Genomic DNA, 16,322 nt, shown 5'->3' with positions numbered 1-16,322 from the left:
AAAAGGAAATCTGTCCTTCATGATTTCTATTTCAAATGGGAAAATGGGCTCAAGTGGGGTTGATTCAAAAGAGGGCGCTATCAGAAGAACTTTGCACACTGTTTACCAATGGGGGATACACTGAAAACATCTAGTAGTCAATTTGGAGAAAAAATTAGTCAACTACGCAATAAAAATCAGTCTTTCCATCCATGACTAGTTTTTCAATCCGAACTAACTAATAGGAAACATTTTTACTAATTGAGCTAATGAAATTACTAATCAATATTTTTTAAAGACTAATACGAATTTGTTATTTCTAATTTTGCCCGTAGATTAGTTGATACAGAGTACTGTTTGACTAATTTGTTTCTCTCCAAAATATGAAATGACAAGTCTGACATAGCAATGACAAATTGGTCGACTAATGTGTGAGAAAAATACTAATTGAATTGGCTCCGAAGGCGAGGCACATTACAAACGCCTGATACAGAACTTACTCGTACAACGTTCGGTCGAGTGCCACCGCCCCTTCCTCCCTATCAAGAGGTTGTGAATTATTGTGTATTCTGAATTTCTGAATTATTAAATTTAATTCAAGAATAAATTCCTGTTTCAACTTTTGGAAAACATGGGCGCCGCTTGTAACCTTCGGAGGTAGTCTGTAAACAGTGCTGTCATTAATCAGCACGGTGAGTACGATTAACAGAACAGCCAGAACACAATCCCACCCCCCGGTTAGGCCGGTTTCGCGCCGATATTGTTTAGTGCGCGATGGTCGCGCAGCATTGCAATTCAGCACAGTTATTTACACTGTTTAAAAACCATTATCGCAAAATAGCGTGTAATTGTCACTGTCGCGCAAATATCGCCCGCGCGATTGGTAACTTTCCCTCTCGTCTGCATGCAGCATGCAGCAACAAGAACGTCAGGTTATTAGTCCGTGTCAACGTGTGCTGTTGGTGGGTGATGGAATATGAAATAAGGTAATTAATATATTTTATTCTGTTGTAATTATTCAGAAATATAATATCGGTCAACGTTAGGGATTGGTGGTGGCTTTTTGCAGTTGGTCAACTTTAGGGATCGGTGATGGCTTTTTGCAATCGGTCAACTTCAGGGATCGGTGATGGCTTTTTGCATGCGGTCATCTTTAGTGATCGGTGGTGGCTTTTTGCAATCGGTCAACTTTAGTGATCGGTGGTGGCTTTTTGCAATCGGTCAACTTTAGGGATCGGTGGTGGCTTTTTGCAATCGGTCAACTGAAGGGATCGGAGGTGGCTTTTTGCAATCAGTCAACTTTAGGGATCGGTGGTGGCTTTTTTGCAATGAGTCAACTTTTGCAACCGGTGATGGGATTTTGGGATATCCGAATTTTGCGTCCGGTCGGTGCAGGCCTACTTCAAAACCTATGATTGTGTAGATTGTGGACATTAGTTGTGTTATTTTCTAGTTCACACCAACATGGAGGAATACATTAGGATAGGGTGTGGAAGGGTTATCTATGTCCCACAATTGGTTGTCGTCTTCCGGAAATGGTGTATGCCGGGGAAATACAAATATTTATATTCAGTGAAGGGAAATGTTTTTGAACAAGAGTCTCTACCGATAGTTTTGTGTGTAAGGGGAAATCTGAAATCATACAAGTAGCCCTGTGTAAACAGACCCGGAGGTGAGAACATTATGACCACACAAAAACCGTTTTGATGGGAAAACACATATTATGTGCATCATGAATGTGATGGACAAACACAGGCCGGGACGCACTCAACACGTTTTATAAAAGGCTAGGTAAAGTATTATACAAATATTTCCTTGTAATAAACGGAGAGGCACGTATTAATTGAATCCAAAGCGAAAAACGTACTATATAAAGTTCTTAATTTACGGGGGGGGGGGGGGGGGGGGGGGGGTGTATAAAGTATAAAGATAAAAGAGTTAAATCTTATATAAAATTGAAGCTTGAAAATAAGCTTTACTCTAAACGTAATTTTGTTTTAAATTATTAATCAATTAACCTTGTGATCTTCATTTGCATATTTAATTAGTAAATCTTAGTAACGCGCCATATCTCAAGAAGTATACTTCCGGGTCAACCGGAAGTTGGCCCATTTTTTGTTTCAGTTATACTACACAATCAATCTTCATTTTTTGTTTCAGTTATAGACTCCTTTTAAATTTTTACTTTGGAAAACCGTGACCCCATGTTGACCTCTATTTTCGGGTCAACCTGAATTGGGACCAGATCTCAAGACCTATACACCCTATTTCAAACTTGTTCCAGTTTCCGCGACCCCATGTTGACCTCTACATCCGGGTCAACCGGAAGTGGGACCATATCTCAAGAACTATACAACCGATTTTCAAACTTTTTTTCAGTTGCACACTCCTTTGTGTTAAATATTAACTTTGAAAAATGTGTCCCCTTGTTGACCTCTACTTCAGGGTCAACCGGAAGTGGGACCATACCTCAAGAACTACACCACTAATTTTTAAACTCTTTTTTACTTAGAGACTCTTTGAGCATTAAGGATTAACCTTAACAAAATTTGGCCCCCATATTGACCTAGCTCTACTTCCAGGTCAACCGGAAGTGGGACAATATCCCAAGAACTTCACAACCTATGTTCAAACCTTTTTTCAGTTATAGCCTAACAAACAATACAGTTTCGATACGGTGCCGTTAATTATGATGATGATATTGAGCCAGAATTGGGCCAGTGCTGGCCTTCTTACGGTCAAGCGTCATGTCCTTGCTAGTAAAGTGCCCACACTGGGCCAATGTCGGTTTTAATGAGGCAAACTATTTTAGTTAGGACGGAGGTTTGCCTGTCTTGGCCAATATTGGTTTTGTGCGGCACACCGTTTCGGCAAAATGATGAACCTTTAATGGGCCAATGCTGGTTTTGTAGCGGTGCACCATTTTGGGAAAGTGGTAGAAAACCTGCAATGATCCAATACTGGTTTTATGGCACACCATTTGAGAAAACAGGCAGAAAACCTCTCATTGAGCCAATACTGGTTTTGTAGCTGCACACCATTTTTGTCAAAATGGTGTCATATAGAAAACCTTTTCGGGGCCAATCATGCCAATACTGGCTTTGGCAAAACGGTAAAGAAATATGTTCTAATTACTAAACCGACTTGAAAATTACAAAGGAATTAGCCCATGCAAGTTATTGAGCTGGGGTGGATTTCACAAAGAGTTAAGACTACTCTTATCCCGAGTTAGGAAGAGTTAATCGTCCTTACTTAGGACTAGCCATACGTTTCTTATATCTCCAAGGACTATAAGTTAGGACTAGGCCTAACTCTCTGTGAAATCGACCCCTGATGGTACCGGCATTTTGAGAAACCGAATACTATTAATAAAACAACATTCTAAAATGTATACCTCCTTTATTATTTTATTGGTTTTTACATAGCATTTTTAATTTGATTTATTCATTGCTGCTGTTTTTTTTTCTTCATTTTTTATGTTTTGTGTTTATCATGGACAACTACACTTTATTGTAATGAACTTTTTTATTGCAAAGTAATTTCATTTAAATTTAATATATTTGATATACTTTTTGCATTTTTATTTTATTAATAAAACCTTACGAGTTAAAATACTGGTTGAATTTTCGTCTGATAATGAAAGTTTTACTTTCTGTCATCTGTCTACTGGTTTGTTGGCGGCACACCATTTTGGCAAAATGGTAGAAAACCTCTATTGTGCCAACACTGGTTTTGTAGCTGCACCATAGACAATCTTTTCTGGGCCAATTCTTTTTTTTTTAGCGCCACGCCATTTTGACAAAATGCTGGGCCAATACTGGTTTCGAAAGTGGCACACCATTTTGGCAAATAATGGTATAAAACAACTTTTTGTGCCAATACTGATTTGGTAACGGCCACCATTGGGCCGGCATTGAACCGACATTGGTCATAATATGCAATTTTCAAGGCAGGGTGTCAAAGCTGTGGCACAGGATGTCTTAAGATTGTCGAAACAATTAAAAAATTACAAAGTAATGTAATTTGTTAAGATTATTTTTGCTATAAAATATCCCAAAAATTGTAGATATTAATAAATCTTGATTTCAATAATGTAATAATTTGGAATAACTGATTGCCCAATGTATGTATGTTATCTGGGTATAAAATGGTACTCTTCTAAAAATGTTTGGCAAGTCAGTCAACCCGCTGGTGAGTGTAATTTATTCCTCCACGGTGGTGTGAACTAGAAAATAACAACAATTAATATCCACAATCTACACAAATGGTGTACCACTTCGAAACCAGTATTGGCCCAGAAAAGATTGTCTATGGTGCAGCTACAAAACCAGTGTTGGCACAATAGAGGTTTTCTACCATTTTGCCAAAATGGTGTGCCGACAACAAACCAGTAGACAGATGACAGAAAGTAAAACTTTCATTATCAGACGAAAATTCAACCAGCATTTTAACTCGTAAGTTTTATAAATAAAATAAAAATGCAAAAAGTATATCAAATATATTAAATTTAAATGAAATTACTTTGCAATAAAAAAGTTCATTACAATAAAGTGTAGTTGTCCATGATAAACACAAAACATAAAAAATGAAAAAACAGCAGCAATGAATAAATCAAACTAAAAATGCTATATAAAAAACAATAAAGTAATAAAATGGTGTGCCGCCAACAAACCAGTAGTTTAGAACATATTTCTTTAACGTTTTGCCAAAGCCAGTATTGGCATGATTGGCCCCGAAAAGGTTTTCTATATGATACCATTTTGACAAAAATGGTGTGCAGCTACAAAACCAGTATTGGCTCAATGAGAGGTTTTCTGCCTGTTTTCTCAAATGGTGTGCCACAAAACCAGTATTGGACCATTGCAGGTTTTCTACCACTTTCCCAAAATGGTGCACCGCTACAAAACCAGCAATGGCCCATTAAAGGTTCATCATTTTGCCGAAACGGTGTGCCGCACAAAACCAATAATGGCCAAGACAGGCAAACCTCCGTCCTAACTAAAATAGTTTGCCGCTATAAAACCTACATTGGCCCAGTGTGGGCACTTTACTAGCAAGAGCATGACGCTTGACCGGAAGAAGGCCAGCACTGGCCCAATTCTGGCTCAATATCATCATCATAAGTAACGACACCTTATCGAAACTCGACGCCGGTACATGCCACCATTGGCCCGATACAGTATTGTTTGTTAGGCTATAAATGAAAAAAGGTTTGAACATAGGTTGTGAAGTTCTTGGGATATTGTCCCACTTCTGGTTGACCTGGAAATAGAGCTAGGTCAATATGGGGGCCAAATTTTGTTAAGGTTAATCCTTAATGCTCAAAGAGTCTCTAAGTAAAAAATGGTTTAAAAATTAGTGGTGTAGTTCTTGAGGTATGGTCCCACTTTCGGTTGACCCTGAAGTAGAGGTCAACAAGGGGACACATTTTTCAAAGTTAATATTTAACACAAAGGAGTTTGCAACTGAAAAAAAAGTTTGAAAATCGGTTGTATAGTTCTTGAGATATGGTCCCACTTCCGGTTGACCCGGATAAAGAAGTCAACATGGGGTCGCGGAAACTGGAACAAGTTTGAAATAGGCTGTATAGGTCTTGAGATCTGGTCCCAATTCAGGTTGACCCGAAAATAGAGGTCAACATGGGGTCACGGTTTCCCAAAGTAAAAAATTAAAAGGAGTCTATAACTGAAACAAAAAATGAAGATTGATTGTGTAGTATAACTGAAACAAAAAATGGGCCAACTTCCGGTTGACCCGGAAGTATACTTTTTGAGATATGGCGCTCTACTAAGATTTACTAATTAAATATGCAAATGAAGATCACAAGGTTAGTTGATTAATAATTTAAAACAAAATTACGTTTAGAGTAAAGCTTATTTTCAAGCTTCAATTTTATATAAGATTTAACTCTTTTATCTTTATACTTTACACACCCCCCCCCCCCCCTAAATTAAGAACTTTATATAGTACGTTTTTCGCTTTGGATTCAATTAATACGTGCCTCTCCGTTTATTACAAGGAAATATTTGTATAATACTTTACCTAGCCTTTTATAAAACGTGTTGAGTGCGTCCCGTCTGTGTGTGTCCATCACATTCATGATGCACATAATATGTGTTTTCCATCAAAACGGTTTTTGTGTGGTCATAATGTTCTCACCTCCGGGTCTGTTTACACAGGGCTACTTGTATGATTTCAGATTTTCCCTTACACACAAAACTATCGGTAGAGACTCTTGTTCAAAAACATTTCCCTTCATTGAATATAAATATTTGTATTTCTCCGGCATACACCATTTCCGGAAGACGACAACCAATTGTGGGACATAGATAACCCTTCCACACCCTCTCCTACCCATTTGTTGTTGTTATTATTAGCTTTTTAGAAAGAGCTGATTAATTTGATGTTTGTTGCGTTCCCCCTTACATAGTTATAAAATGGTACTCTTCTAAAAATGTTTGGCAAGTCAGTCAACCCGCTGGTGAGTGTAATATTCCTCCATGGTGGTGTGAACTAGAAAATAACAACAATTAATATCCACAATCTACACAATCATAGGTTTTGAAGTAGGCCTGCACCGACCGGACGCAAAATTCGGATATCCCAAAATCCCATCACCGGTTGCAAAAGTTGACCGATTGCAAAAAGCCACCACCGATCCCTAAAGTTGACTGATTGCAAAAAGCCACTTCCGATCCCTTAAGTTGACCGATTGCAAAAAGCCATCACCGATCCCTAAAGTTGACCGATTGCAAAAAGCAACCACCAATCCCTGAAGTTGACCGATTGCAAAAAGCCATCAACGGTCGTGAATATGCATGACCGATCGCTATATACCATCACCGATCATGAATATGCATGACCGATCGCTAAAATGGACCACCGATCGTGTATTATCACCGCTCGCTAAAGTTGATCACCGATCGCATAGGACCACCACCGATGACAAATTTGATCACCGGTTGCAAAAGACCATCACCGATGATTAAATGCCTCTTTGGCGTTCCATATTTGGCGTTCCATAATAGAGGACTTGCCTGGCTGAGAATGAACAAACGTTAACTTACATAAGCAACATTTTTAGTTTCCCTTTTCAAATTTCAATATCAACTCAAAAAAGTTTTATGAACTAACGTACTGCGGAGTACATGTATGTTGTACTGCTGTACGTAGTATAAAATTGCTATTGCTATCACTACTTTTAAGTAAATACACCACCATACACGAGCAACCGGTTTCTGCTGAGCCAGTCACCAGTGCAGTGACGGCAAGTTATGAGCAATTCAGAAATTAGCTGTGAGTCACAACAAACTAAACAAAAAACAATTTTATTAGCATGATTTATAGTCGCCAAGTTTTTGAGAAAAAGGTGAAAATCACAAAGGGCAAAGCGATGTTTTCAGGAGAGTCGCGTATTAAATAGTAAATACCAGTACTGCTACTGGTACATACGCTGTACATGCTAAAATAATGTTTGTATCCTGAGGCGAAAGTTATTTTTGTGACATTGTTTTCCTCATTTCTCAAAAACTACAGCACCACAGCAAGTATTTTAAGGGAAGCTTTCTACCACCATTATCTTAAAACTGTGTAAGTTTAATTTTAAATGTAAACCTTTGGACATTGCGTTTTGGGTCGTACAAAAAGTACCCAAACACTTTAAGGATTTTAATTAAGAAACCTTTGTTTTGTATTTCAGGTTGACGTGCATGTACACAGGCCTACATACATCCCATACAACTTTCACCATGGACTCGACAAAGTAAGTTCACTGCCTACACAGACACAGTCAACAGTTTTTCACATTTTATATTTATTGATGGCAAAATTAAATTTCTGCATGAATACCTGAAGCAGGACATTTCGTACCCAATCATTATTACTATTATGTAAGTTGCACAAGGGAGATTTAGCCACTTCTAGTGTACTAGAGTAGCTACTACTCCTAGCTAGAACTATTTCGGTTTCGTCCGGCTATCGTCTCCCGTAACCTCATAGGTTTATATCTCTCACGCTTTAAACGATGATGGTTCAATGGTTGTTCAATGAATTTTGGAATCAAAAATCTCTCTTTATTTTTATTTTAATGTCGCAAAAATTAGGCTCTAATGTGTCCTTTGATATCTCAATGTCCAAGGGGGCGACCAGAGAACCCACTCGCTCCGCAATCTCAAAAAATGTTAAAAGTTATAAATTCTTACTGTTATTCAGTCCCCAAATACTCTGTTTTACCACTACACTACATGCTGATTGTCCCCGAACTCTGCCGAACGCATCGCGAAGTCACGACACGTGACGAGCGTGCGCATATTATTTTTTCCCAGGACAAACGTGGAGAATTATCTACACACGTTTGTCCTAGAATTAAAAAACACTCGATCCGTGCTTTGCGTACAAAAACATATGGACACGCGTCTGGGAACCAGACGTCTGATTCCTAAACGCGTGTCCATATGTTTTGTACACAAAACACGGATCGAGTTTTTTTTTTAATTCTAGTGTAAGCGGTAATGTGTGTCAACTGAATACTACTTGCATGCACCCCACCTCCTTTCTGGCAAAACCACCACAGAACCTTCATTTTATGACCCCAAATAAATTTAAATGGTTTTTGTACGTGGTAATCTGCTCTATCAAGCAGAGTTTTTTTTCATGAAATTTCCGGAAAGATGTTTTTTTTTAATCTGGGTCAAAAGTCAAGGTATTGTGTCAAAGTTCATGGTTATTTTTTTACTTATTTTAAGGACTTTTGATTAGAGTATTTAATTCTGATCCAAATTAGCACAAATTTGTGGAAAACTTGCCTATTTATGGTTTATTCCTTTAAATGGGGTGGGGGTGATCACCCACGAACTCGTGGAATATGAACCCCCAAAAAAATCTGCATCCCATGTTGACATGGGACGCAGAAGCACTGTCGTGTTTTTCTGTATTCCACTCATGCTTGTATAATAACTAATAGTGTTATGTAATGTCATGCAGTGGTCTCAAATTGTAGAAAAAAATGTTGCAAAATTGCTTCTCAAAGCACTGATGTGCTGTATTGTAGCATAAATTAAGTTTTGTCCATTTAGTACTTGAAGTATGAATAAGACATCTGGTTGCTTACAGCAATATTGAGTAATTTACTTTTTACTTTTATTTATTGAAGGATGAAGACACCACACATCCTGTGTACATCGAAATGGATGAAAAATCGACACATGTGTCTACAGAGTTTAAAGTAGTTGCAGAAGGCGAGGTAGTTTCTGTTGTTGATGATGTAACAACAGCAGTCGCGTGCTACATTTCCTCGTTTTTTGTATTTCACCTGCAGTACATCCCAGAACTAGTGAAGACAATTGCTTTTTATCAATATGGTGTTCTTAAGATTGACGACCAGACTGGTATTCATAGTTCATATTCTTTGGATTCCGTGACCATTTATTTGCTACCTTTTTTTTTCGATGGATTTGACGTCAGGAACCATTTAAAAAAAAAAAGCTCCTATGAACCTCTGAAATGTGATAGGAACTTTTTTTATTGCGCAATATTCAAAATGGCCGCCAATGCCATCTTGAAAAACATAAATTGTAATAGCTCTGGCCCCAGATGACCTAGACGGACAAATGAGATGTCCTTTTCCACTATTTCTGGCATGCCAAATACACTGGAATTGTAATTGTAAAGTTTTGGGACCATCTTGACCTCTAAATCCAAGATGGCCGCCGTCGCCATCTTGAAAAAACATACAATGTAATAGCTTTGGCACCATATGACCTATATGGACAAAAGAGATGTAATTTTCCACTATTTCTGACATGCTTAATACACTGGAATAGAAATTGTAAAGTTTGGGGACCATATTAACCTCTAAATTCAAGATGGCCTCCTTCGCCATCTTGAAACATAACTTCCATATTAGCTCTGGCACCAGATGACCTAGACAAACATAGACTTAAAATATCAAATAATATAATAGAGGCATGAATAGGTTTTCATCACTCAGGATGGCCAGTGATATTTTTAGATAATAATCTTATTAAATCTTACCGAATTAAAATGATAAAGACAAACATAATGAGAACTCAGTAAAACATTTAGCAACTAGAGGGGGTACTTCAAGCAATCAAAGAAAAAGTAAACATACATAAAAAAAACAAGTATTAATTACACCTAGCTTCTCATACTTAATTAAAAAACAGCTGATAAATCCATCTTGCATTTAGTCAATTTAAATTAAAAGAGGTTGGATGGTCCCTATAAACAAAACAAAAACCATAATTGATTGTTCATATGTTAAAAATGAAACCCTAATTGTTCTCTCAGTTTATCTGGTGCCAGAGCTGTCACATTTCATAATTTTCAAGATGGCGGAGGCGGCCATCTTGGATTTTGTGACCACAATGATCCCTAACTCTACAATTACCATTCCAGTGGATTTTGTAATGGCAGAAATAGTGGGAATATACACCTCTTTTTCCCTATCTGGTTCCATATAGCTAGTATAATTTTCAAGATGGCGATGGCGGCCATCTTGGATTTAGAGGTCACGATAGTCCCCAAACCTTACATTCGCCTTTCCAGTGTATTTCGCATGCCAGAAATAGTGGAAAAGGACATCTCTTTTTCCCGTCTAGGTCATATGGTGCCAAGCTATTACATGCTATGTTTTTCAAGTTGGAGATGGCGGCCATCTTGGATTTAGAGGTCAAGATGGTCCCAAAACTTTACAATTACAATTCCAGTGTATTTGGCATGCCAGAAATAGTGGAAAAGGACATCTCATTTGTCCGTCTAGGTCATCTGGGGCCAGAGCTATTACAATTTATGTTTTTCAAGATGCCGTCGGAGGCCATTTTGAATATTGCATAATAAAACAAAAGTTCCTATCACATTTCAGAGGTTCATAGGGGCTTATTTTCCTTTTAGATGGTTCCTGAAGTCAAATCCATCGAGAAAAAAAGGTAGCAAAAAAATGGTCACGGAATCCAAAGATATGACCCTACTATAAAGACTATTCTTTTACTCATTTCCTAAAAACTATGCCATTTCAAGCAAAACTATTTCAATGGAAGTTTTCTACCATGACCATCTTTGTACCATGTAAGTTTTGTGCAAATCTGTGAGCATTTATATTTTCATTCTTACCAATGTTGTACACACCCTTTAACCATATATAAAACAGTACAATTATCTGTCAGTAGTCAAAGTCCACTTGTGAAAGAAAGACATCATCATGGCCAATCTTACATTATTAAACTGTGTAAGTTTCAACTTTATCTGATACGCTTTCAGTGCAAAATCTGTTAGCACCCCCAAAACGTGTGCAATAAGCATGTAATTCCAATATGGTTCTGTATACTAAATTTCCATAATATTGCGTCTAAACTGTGTTAAATTAAACTTTTTAACAAACAAATTCCTCTATGGAATGTACCTCTCAAAGTTATTGTTGGCAGTGATTGAAGTTTTGTTCAAGATTTTGCACTGAAAGGGCATACAAAATTACAGATTTTCACGTAAAGTTAGAGACTTGTGATACTTGTTTACTTTCATAATTGTTTCACTGTCGATAAATTTAACCTTAAATACCGCTTTATTAAAGTCCTGTCATCACGGTGTGTACCGTAGGTGGGACTAATGGGTTGTTAAAACAACTTTTTACCTTTGAAAGTTGGGAAAAAAAATCTATTGAAGTTTGTTTAATAATGTTAAAAAAAAATTGAGATTCAGTAGTTATTCAGCAGATTGTTCTCAAAGGAACTGATGGTTAACAAAGTTGCTTCAGTTGGAGTTGTGTTGGATTTGCAATAAATTTACAGTGACTAATTATAACAGAAGTGTGTAAAAGACTAATTATTGGTATTGTCAGACTAATTGAAAGACTAAATAGTTGTGCTGCATGACTAATTAATTTTCTTGGATGACTAATTTAATTTCGTGTATTACCAATCTCCAGATCATTTAGTCATTTTAAAACCATTTTCAAAGACAAACTATAATTTGTCATTTCAGTGTGTATTGACTAATCTTTTGATTGAGTGACCAATTAAAGATTAGTCAAATTAAACCATGTAAATGACTATTTTTTTTTAGACAATTGACTAAGTGATGTTTTCAGTGTAGGATTCGAACTGCTTTCAGCTACCAGGCAATATCGGTGGTCTAGTTGGTTAGACACTGCTCTAGAAATTCAAAGGTCGTTGGTTCGAAACCCACCTGAGTAATATGCCTGTGGATTTGTTTTCACATGGCTCGGGAAAGTAATGAGTATACAGTGCTAACACACACCAGTGTAAGGGTAACAACAAAATTATCATTATTTATCCCTCGTTGCTTTACCCGCTGCTAAAATATAGGATTCTAACTGCCTCTAGCTACCGGGCAATCTCGGTGGTCTAAGACACTGCTCTAGAACTACAAGGGTCGTGAGTTCGAACCCCACTCCAGCTATATGCATGTGGAAATGTTTTCACAAGACTCGGGAAAATACTGAATTAAACAGTGCTAGACACATCGGTGTAAGAGTAAAACCAAAATTTATATATCTTGGCCTTCCTATGCCACATGAAATGCACTCAAACAAAGTTGACCCAGTTGCTGGTTTTACTGTGTAAAGTCTCACCTGCAGTCCGAGAATAAAAGTGGTGTACCACGGAGGCATGTCTTCAATTCCGTACACCAGCCCGTGGAGGGGGGCTTTTTTCTTGGTCGAGTTGTCCACTCCATTACCCAAATCAATCCCATTCTTTGAGGCTTTAGGGACCGACGAAAAGCTGGATTGTTCAAAAGTCCCATGTTCAAGTTCGATATCATTTGTAGCGGCCATCGTGTTCTGCTACCCGTTTGGGTGGAGTTGTTCAAATACAACCACACCGTTTTTGAAACCAGAACAAAAACTTCGCTCACAATAGCCAGTGACAATACAAGCGTAAAACAGGAACCTTATGCGCGGACAATTACATTCCAACTTCTTTTGAGCGCTCATTGAATTGGGGTCAATCTTTCAATGTGCAATATTTCCAGACAATAACAAACACAGCAAGAAAATGTCAGTGCTCTTCCATCCAGCGACCAGTTATGAAATGAAAAGATTGTAATATCTCCGTCCCGTGTGATTCTTTTGTACTACGGGTACCAACCTCAAGGACTCGAAAAAGGGTGATAACTGAAGTTATATGGTTGGATCCCATAATGTCCACGCCGTGTTATCATAACCAGCACTCTACAATTCAAACTCCGTACTGTTTAAATCCTGACAAGAGCAAATATTTGATTAAGACCAATATTTTATTATTGATTTTGGGTCAATGTACATGTACATGGATATGTGATGGTGAAACCAGCTTATTAATTTTAAACTTGTTGTGTTTAAAGAAAACATGTTTGCATCCTGCCTTTTTGAAAAAGGAAGGGCCTTTTAAATGTTTTTTTTTTCTTCTTTTTTTTTTTTTTTCTTTTTCAAAATGGCCGCCAGACACATTTTCTAACGACAACCGGCTGGTTGGCCTATTAAAAATAAATAAAAATCCGTCTGAGATAGTTAAAATGTATCAATTTTGTCACAAGAAAAAAATGAGGCGGCCTCTCAAAAGGAACAAAATAGTCATGAACGCTCAGTTTTTTTCAAGAAAAAAAATCGCTTTACCTCTAAGATGGCGGCTGGATGGCGTCAATGCACAAAGGATATTCTAGATCAGTGTCAGAATTAATATTCTCCGAGGAAAAAATTACATTTATTATTACGCTAAACATTAATTTTTGCCTCACAGGGGGTTGGTGGTAAATGAATATGTGCGTAATGCGATTAAAGACAATACAGTGTTATAACAATGCATAACGTTGTTACGAGGCTGCTACTCGGTAGACGTTGTGACTTATTTGTATACTGGTTTCCACGAAAATCAGATATTATCATAATTCTCAAACAATGTTGAACAATTGTTGCGTCGTCCTTGCTCTAGGTTGCACAATAGAATGAAGTTTGGAATGTTACCGACAAATTGTATCCGTAACATTTTCTCAACATTAATTTTGCTTTGGAATAATTACAAAGTACATTAGTTTAATCATACATATAACATTAAGACGTTCTTATAGACGATGGGCCGATTTCACGAAACTTTACGCAACTGCGTACACTTAGTTGCTCCATAAAGGCCGAGTTATAGTCGGTTTTGCCGGCGGTATGCACGCGAATCATGTTATGGTTTCGTGTGGCGTCAGAAGTCACATCGTCTATAGAGTGCATTTCAGTTCTGATGTGAGAACGCTCAATGCACTTTACAAACAATACGTACTAACAAAATACAATGCAATCTACAAAAAAAAATTAACAATAGAACTTTACAAAGACAATAATCATTGCATCTGATGGTTTAAGGTGTATTTCGAAGAGACCGGGTTCGTCACTGAGAATGAAGGGTAGCAGGAACAGGGTTCCAAAGGGTGGGTGCGTTAAAGTAAAAGGTTATTTTACTATACATAATACTGTAGGCCTAGATACGAATGTATACGAGTAGATACGAGTAAATACGAGTATATACGAGAATATACGAGTATGAATACGAGTATGAATACGGGTATAAACGAGTATTCACGAATTGATAAGAGTAGATGCGAGTATATACGAGTATACGAGTATATACGAGTAGATACAAGTATATACGAGTAGATGCGAGTTTATACGAATTGATAAGAGTAGATGCGAGTATATACGAGTAGATACGAGTATATACGAGTAGATACAAGTATATCCGAGTAGATGCGAGTTTATACGATTACAAATTCATACGAGATATACTATAACGAGTATATACACGGGTATATACGAGTATACACGAATAGATAAGAGTAGATGCGAGTATATACGAGTAGATACGAGTAGATACGAGTTTATACGAGTACAAACAATTACAAAACGAGTATATTATACGATATCGAGTATATACACGGGTATATACAAGTATACACGAATTGATTAGAGTAGATGCGAGTATACGAGTAGATACGAGTAGATACGAGTTTATACGAGTACAAATAATTACAAACGAGTATATTATACGATAACGAGTATGTACACGGGTATATACAAGTATACACGAATTGATTAGAGTAGATATATACGAGTGTATATATGAGTAAATCTACGAGTAACGAGTAGATACCATACTCATGAGCTGTAACGAGTTCCAACCCATACTCCTTCCCCTACGACTGTACACGTGCTTAGAAGTCAACAATGAGCCTCGTCTGCTATTGTTCGATTTCTTTCACTTTTTCAGTCGATTTGGAAGGAAGGTCGTCAAAAAGATAATGCAATACTTCAATGACCAGGGGTGGATTTCACAAAGGTAGTCCTAACTTCGGACTAGTCCTAGGCAATGCTAAGAGATAGGACCAGTCCTAAGTTTGGACCAGTACTCATCCTAACTTAGGACTGGTCCTATCTCTTAGCATTGCCTAGAACTAGTCCTAAGTTAGGACTACCTTTGTGAAATCCACCCTGAGTTGTCCTCAGCCGGAACATATGACGTCACACTTCGAGGCTCGTGAATAATGCCAGAGACCGGCCTCCAGCCGGCGTGTACATGCACTTTGACCTACATTCATTTCACATAGAGATACGAAGACTAAAGTTCTGACAACCATTGCTTCGTCCTTCGGATGGGACGTAAAGCCGTTAGTCCCGTATGTTGTGTAATGCATGTAACAGAACCCTGTGCACTATCGAAAAGAGTTCTGAGGTTTGCCCGGTGTTCCTGGCTGTGGCTGCTGTAAGCACCGTAGAACCTTGTAAACCAAATTTGGTCTCAGGAGTCATCACAGCAATAACCTATTTCTGAAAGTTTGTATAAATTATACCCTTATTATTTAGAAACTATTTATCCCTGTTGACTTTTTGTGCAATCACTTGGTTTAATTCACTTTCAGTTTTAATAGGCAAAAACTAGTTCGCATTACCAAACAAGCCAGTAGGATTATTGGTTCAGATAATGACGGTCTTCAGGAATTAGTTAAGAATAGACTTATGAGTAAGTTCCACTGTATTTTGTCTGACAACACACATCCCCTTTACCCACTGATTGTTCACAACAAATCTGGTAGGATCCGTCAACTAAGCCTTAAGACTAACAGGTTCAAGAACTCATTTTACCTATTGCTATCCATAATTTTAACTGTGATTTTATTAGATAACTGCAATGCATCCAGACTATGTACTGTCTTAATTGTTATTATTGTTTTATTTGATTTTCTGGCATCTCCTGTGCAATTTGGCCTCTTTTAATTTGGGGAGGGGTCCACTACCAATCATGCTTAGCGTTTAACTGTTTGTTGTTTGTTTGTTGTTTGTTTGTTTG

The 16,322-nt window shown here is 37.6% G+C and overlaps 1 protein-coding gene across 3 annotated transcripts; it reads left to right on the top strand.

Moving 5' to 3' along the window:
- Positions 1-716: 716 nt before the first annotated feature.
- LOC117303909 lies at positions 717-9,456 on the top strand. Of its 3 annotated transcripts, none has more exons than XM_033788361.1 (3): positions 717-965; positions 7,679-7,741; positions 9,131-9,456. In XM_033788361.1, the coding sequence occupies exons 1-3, from the start codon at positions 754-756 to the stop codon at positions 9,204-9,206; spliced, it is 351 nt and encodes a 116-aa protein (XP_033644252.1). In that variant the 5' UTR covers positions 717-753; the 3' UTR covers positions 9,207-9,456. The 3 variants fall into 3 exon arrangements, 1 of the variants encoding a protein (XP_033644252.1); XR_004520547.1 differs by lacking the exon at positions 717-965 and adding an exon at positions 6,941-7,275; XR_004520548.1 differs by lacking the exon at positions 717-965 and adding an exon at positions 7,530-7,569.
- Positions 9,457-16,322: the final 6,866 nt, after the last annotated feature.

Source organism: Asterias rubens, chromosome 20 (assembly GCF_902459465.1).
Source record: "Asterias rubens chromosome 20, eAstRub1.3, whole genome shotgun sequence".
NCBI classification, from domain to species: domain Eukaryota; kingdom Metazoa; phylum Echinodermata; class Asteroidea; order Forcipulatida; family Asteriidae; genus Asterias; species Asterias rubens.
The sequence above is the reverse complement of the archived record's forward strand: the minus strand, read 5'-3'. Positions and strand labels throughout refer to the sequence as shown.

Coding starts and splice junctions, on each gene's coding strand:
- LOC117303909 (XM_033788361.1), top strand. CDS start 754: ATGGTCGCGCAGCATTGCAATTCAGCACAGTTATTTACACTGTTTAAA. Junction 966..7,678: donor GTGATGGAATATGAAATAAG/GTAATTAATATA, acceptor TTTGTATTTCAG/GTTGACGTGCATGTACACAG. Junction 7,742..9,130: donor TTCACCATGGACTCGACAAA/GTAAGTTCACTG, acceptor TATTTATTGAAG/GATGAAGACACCACACATCC.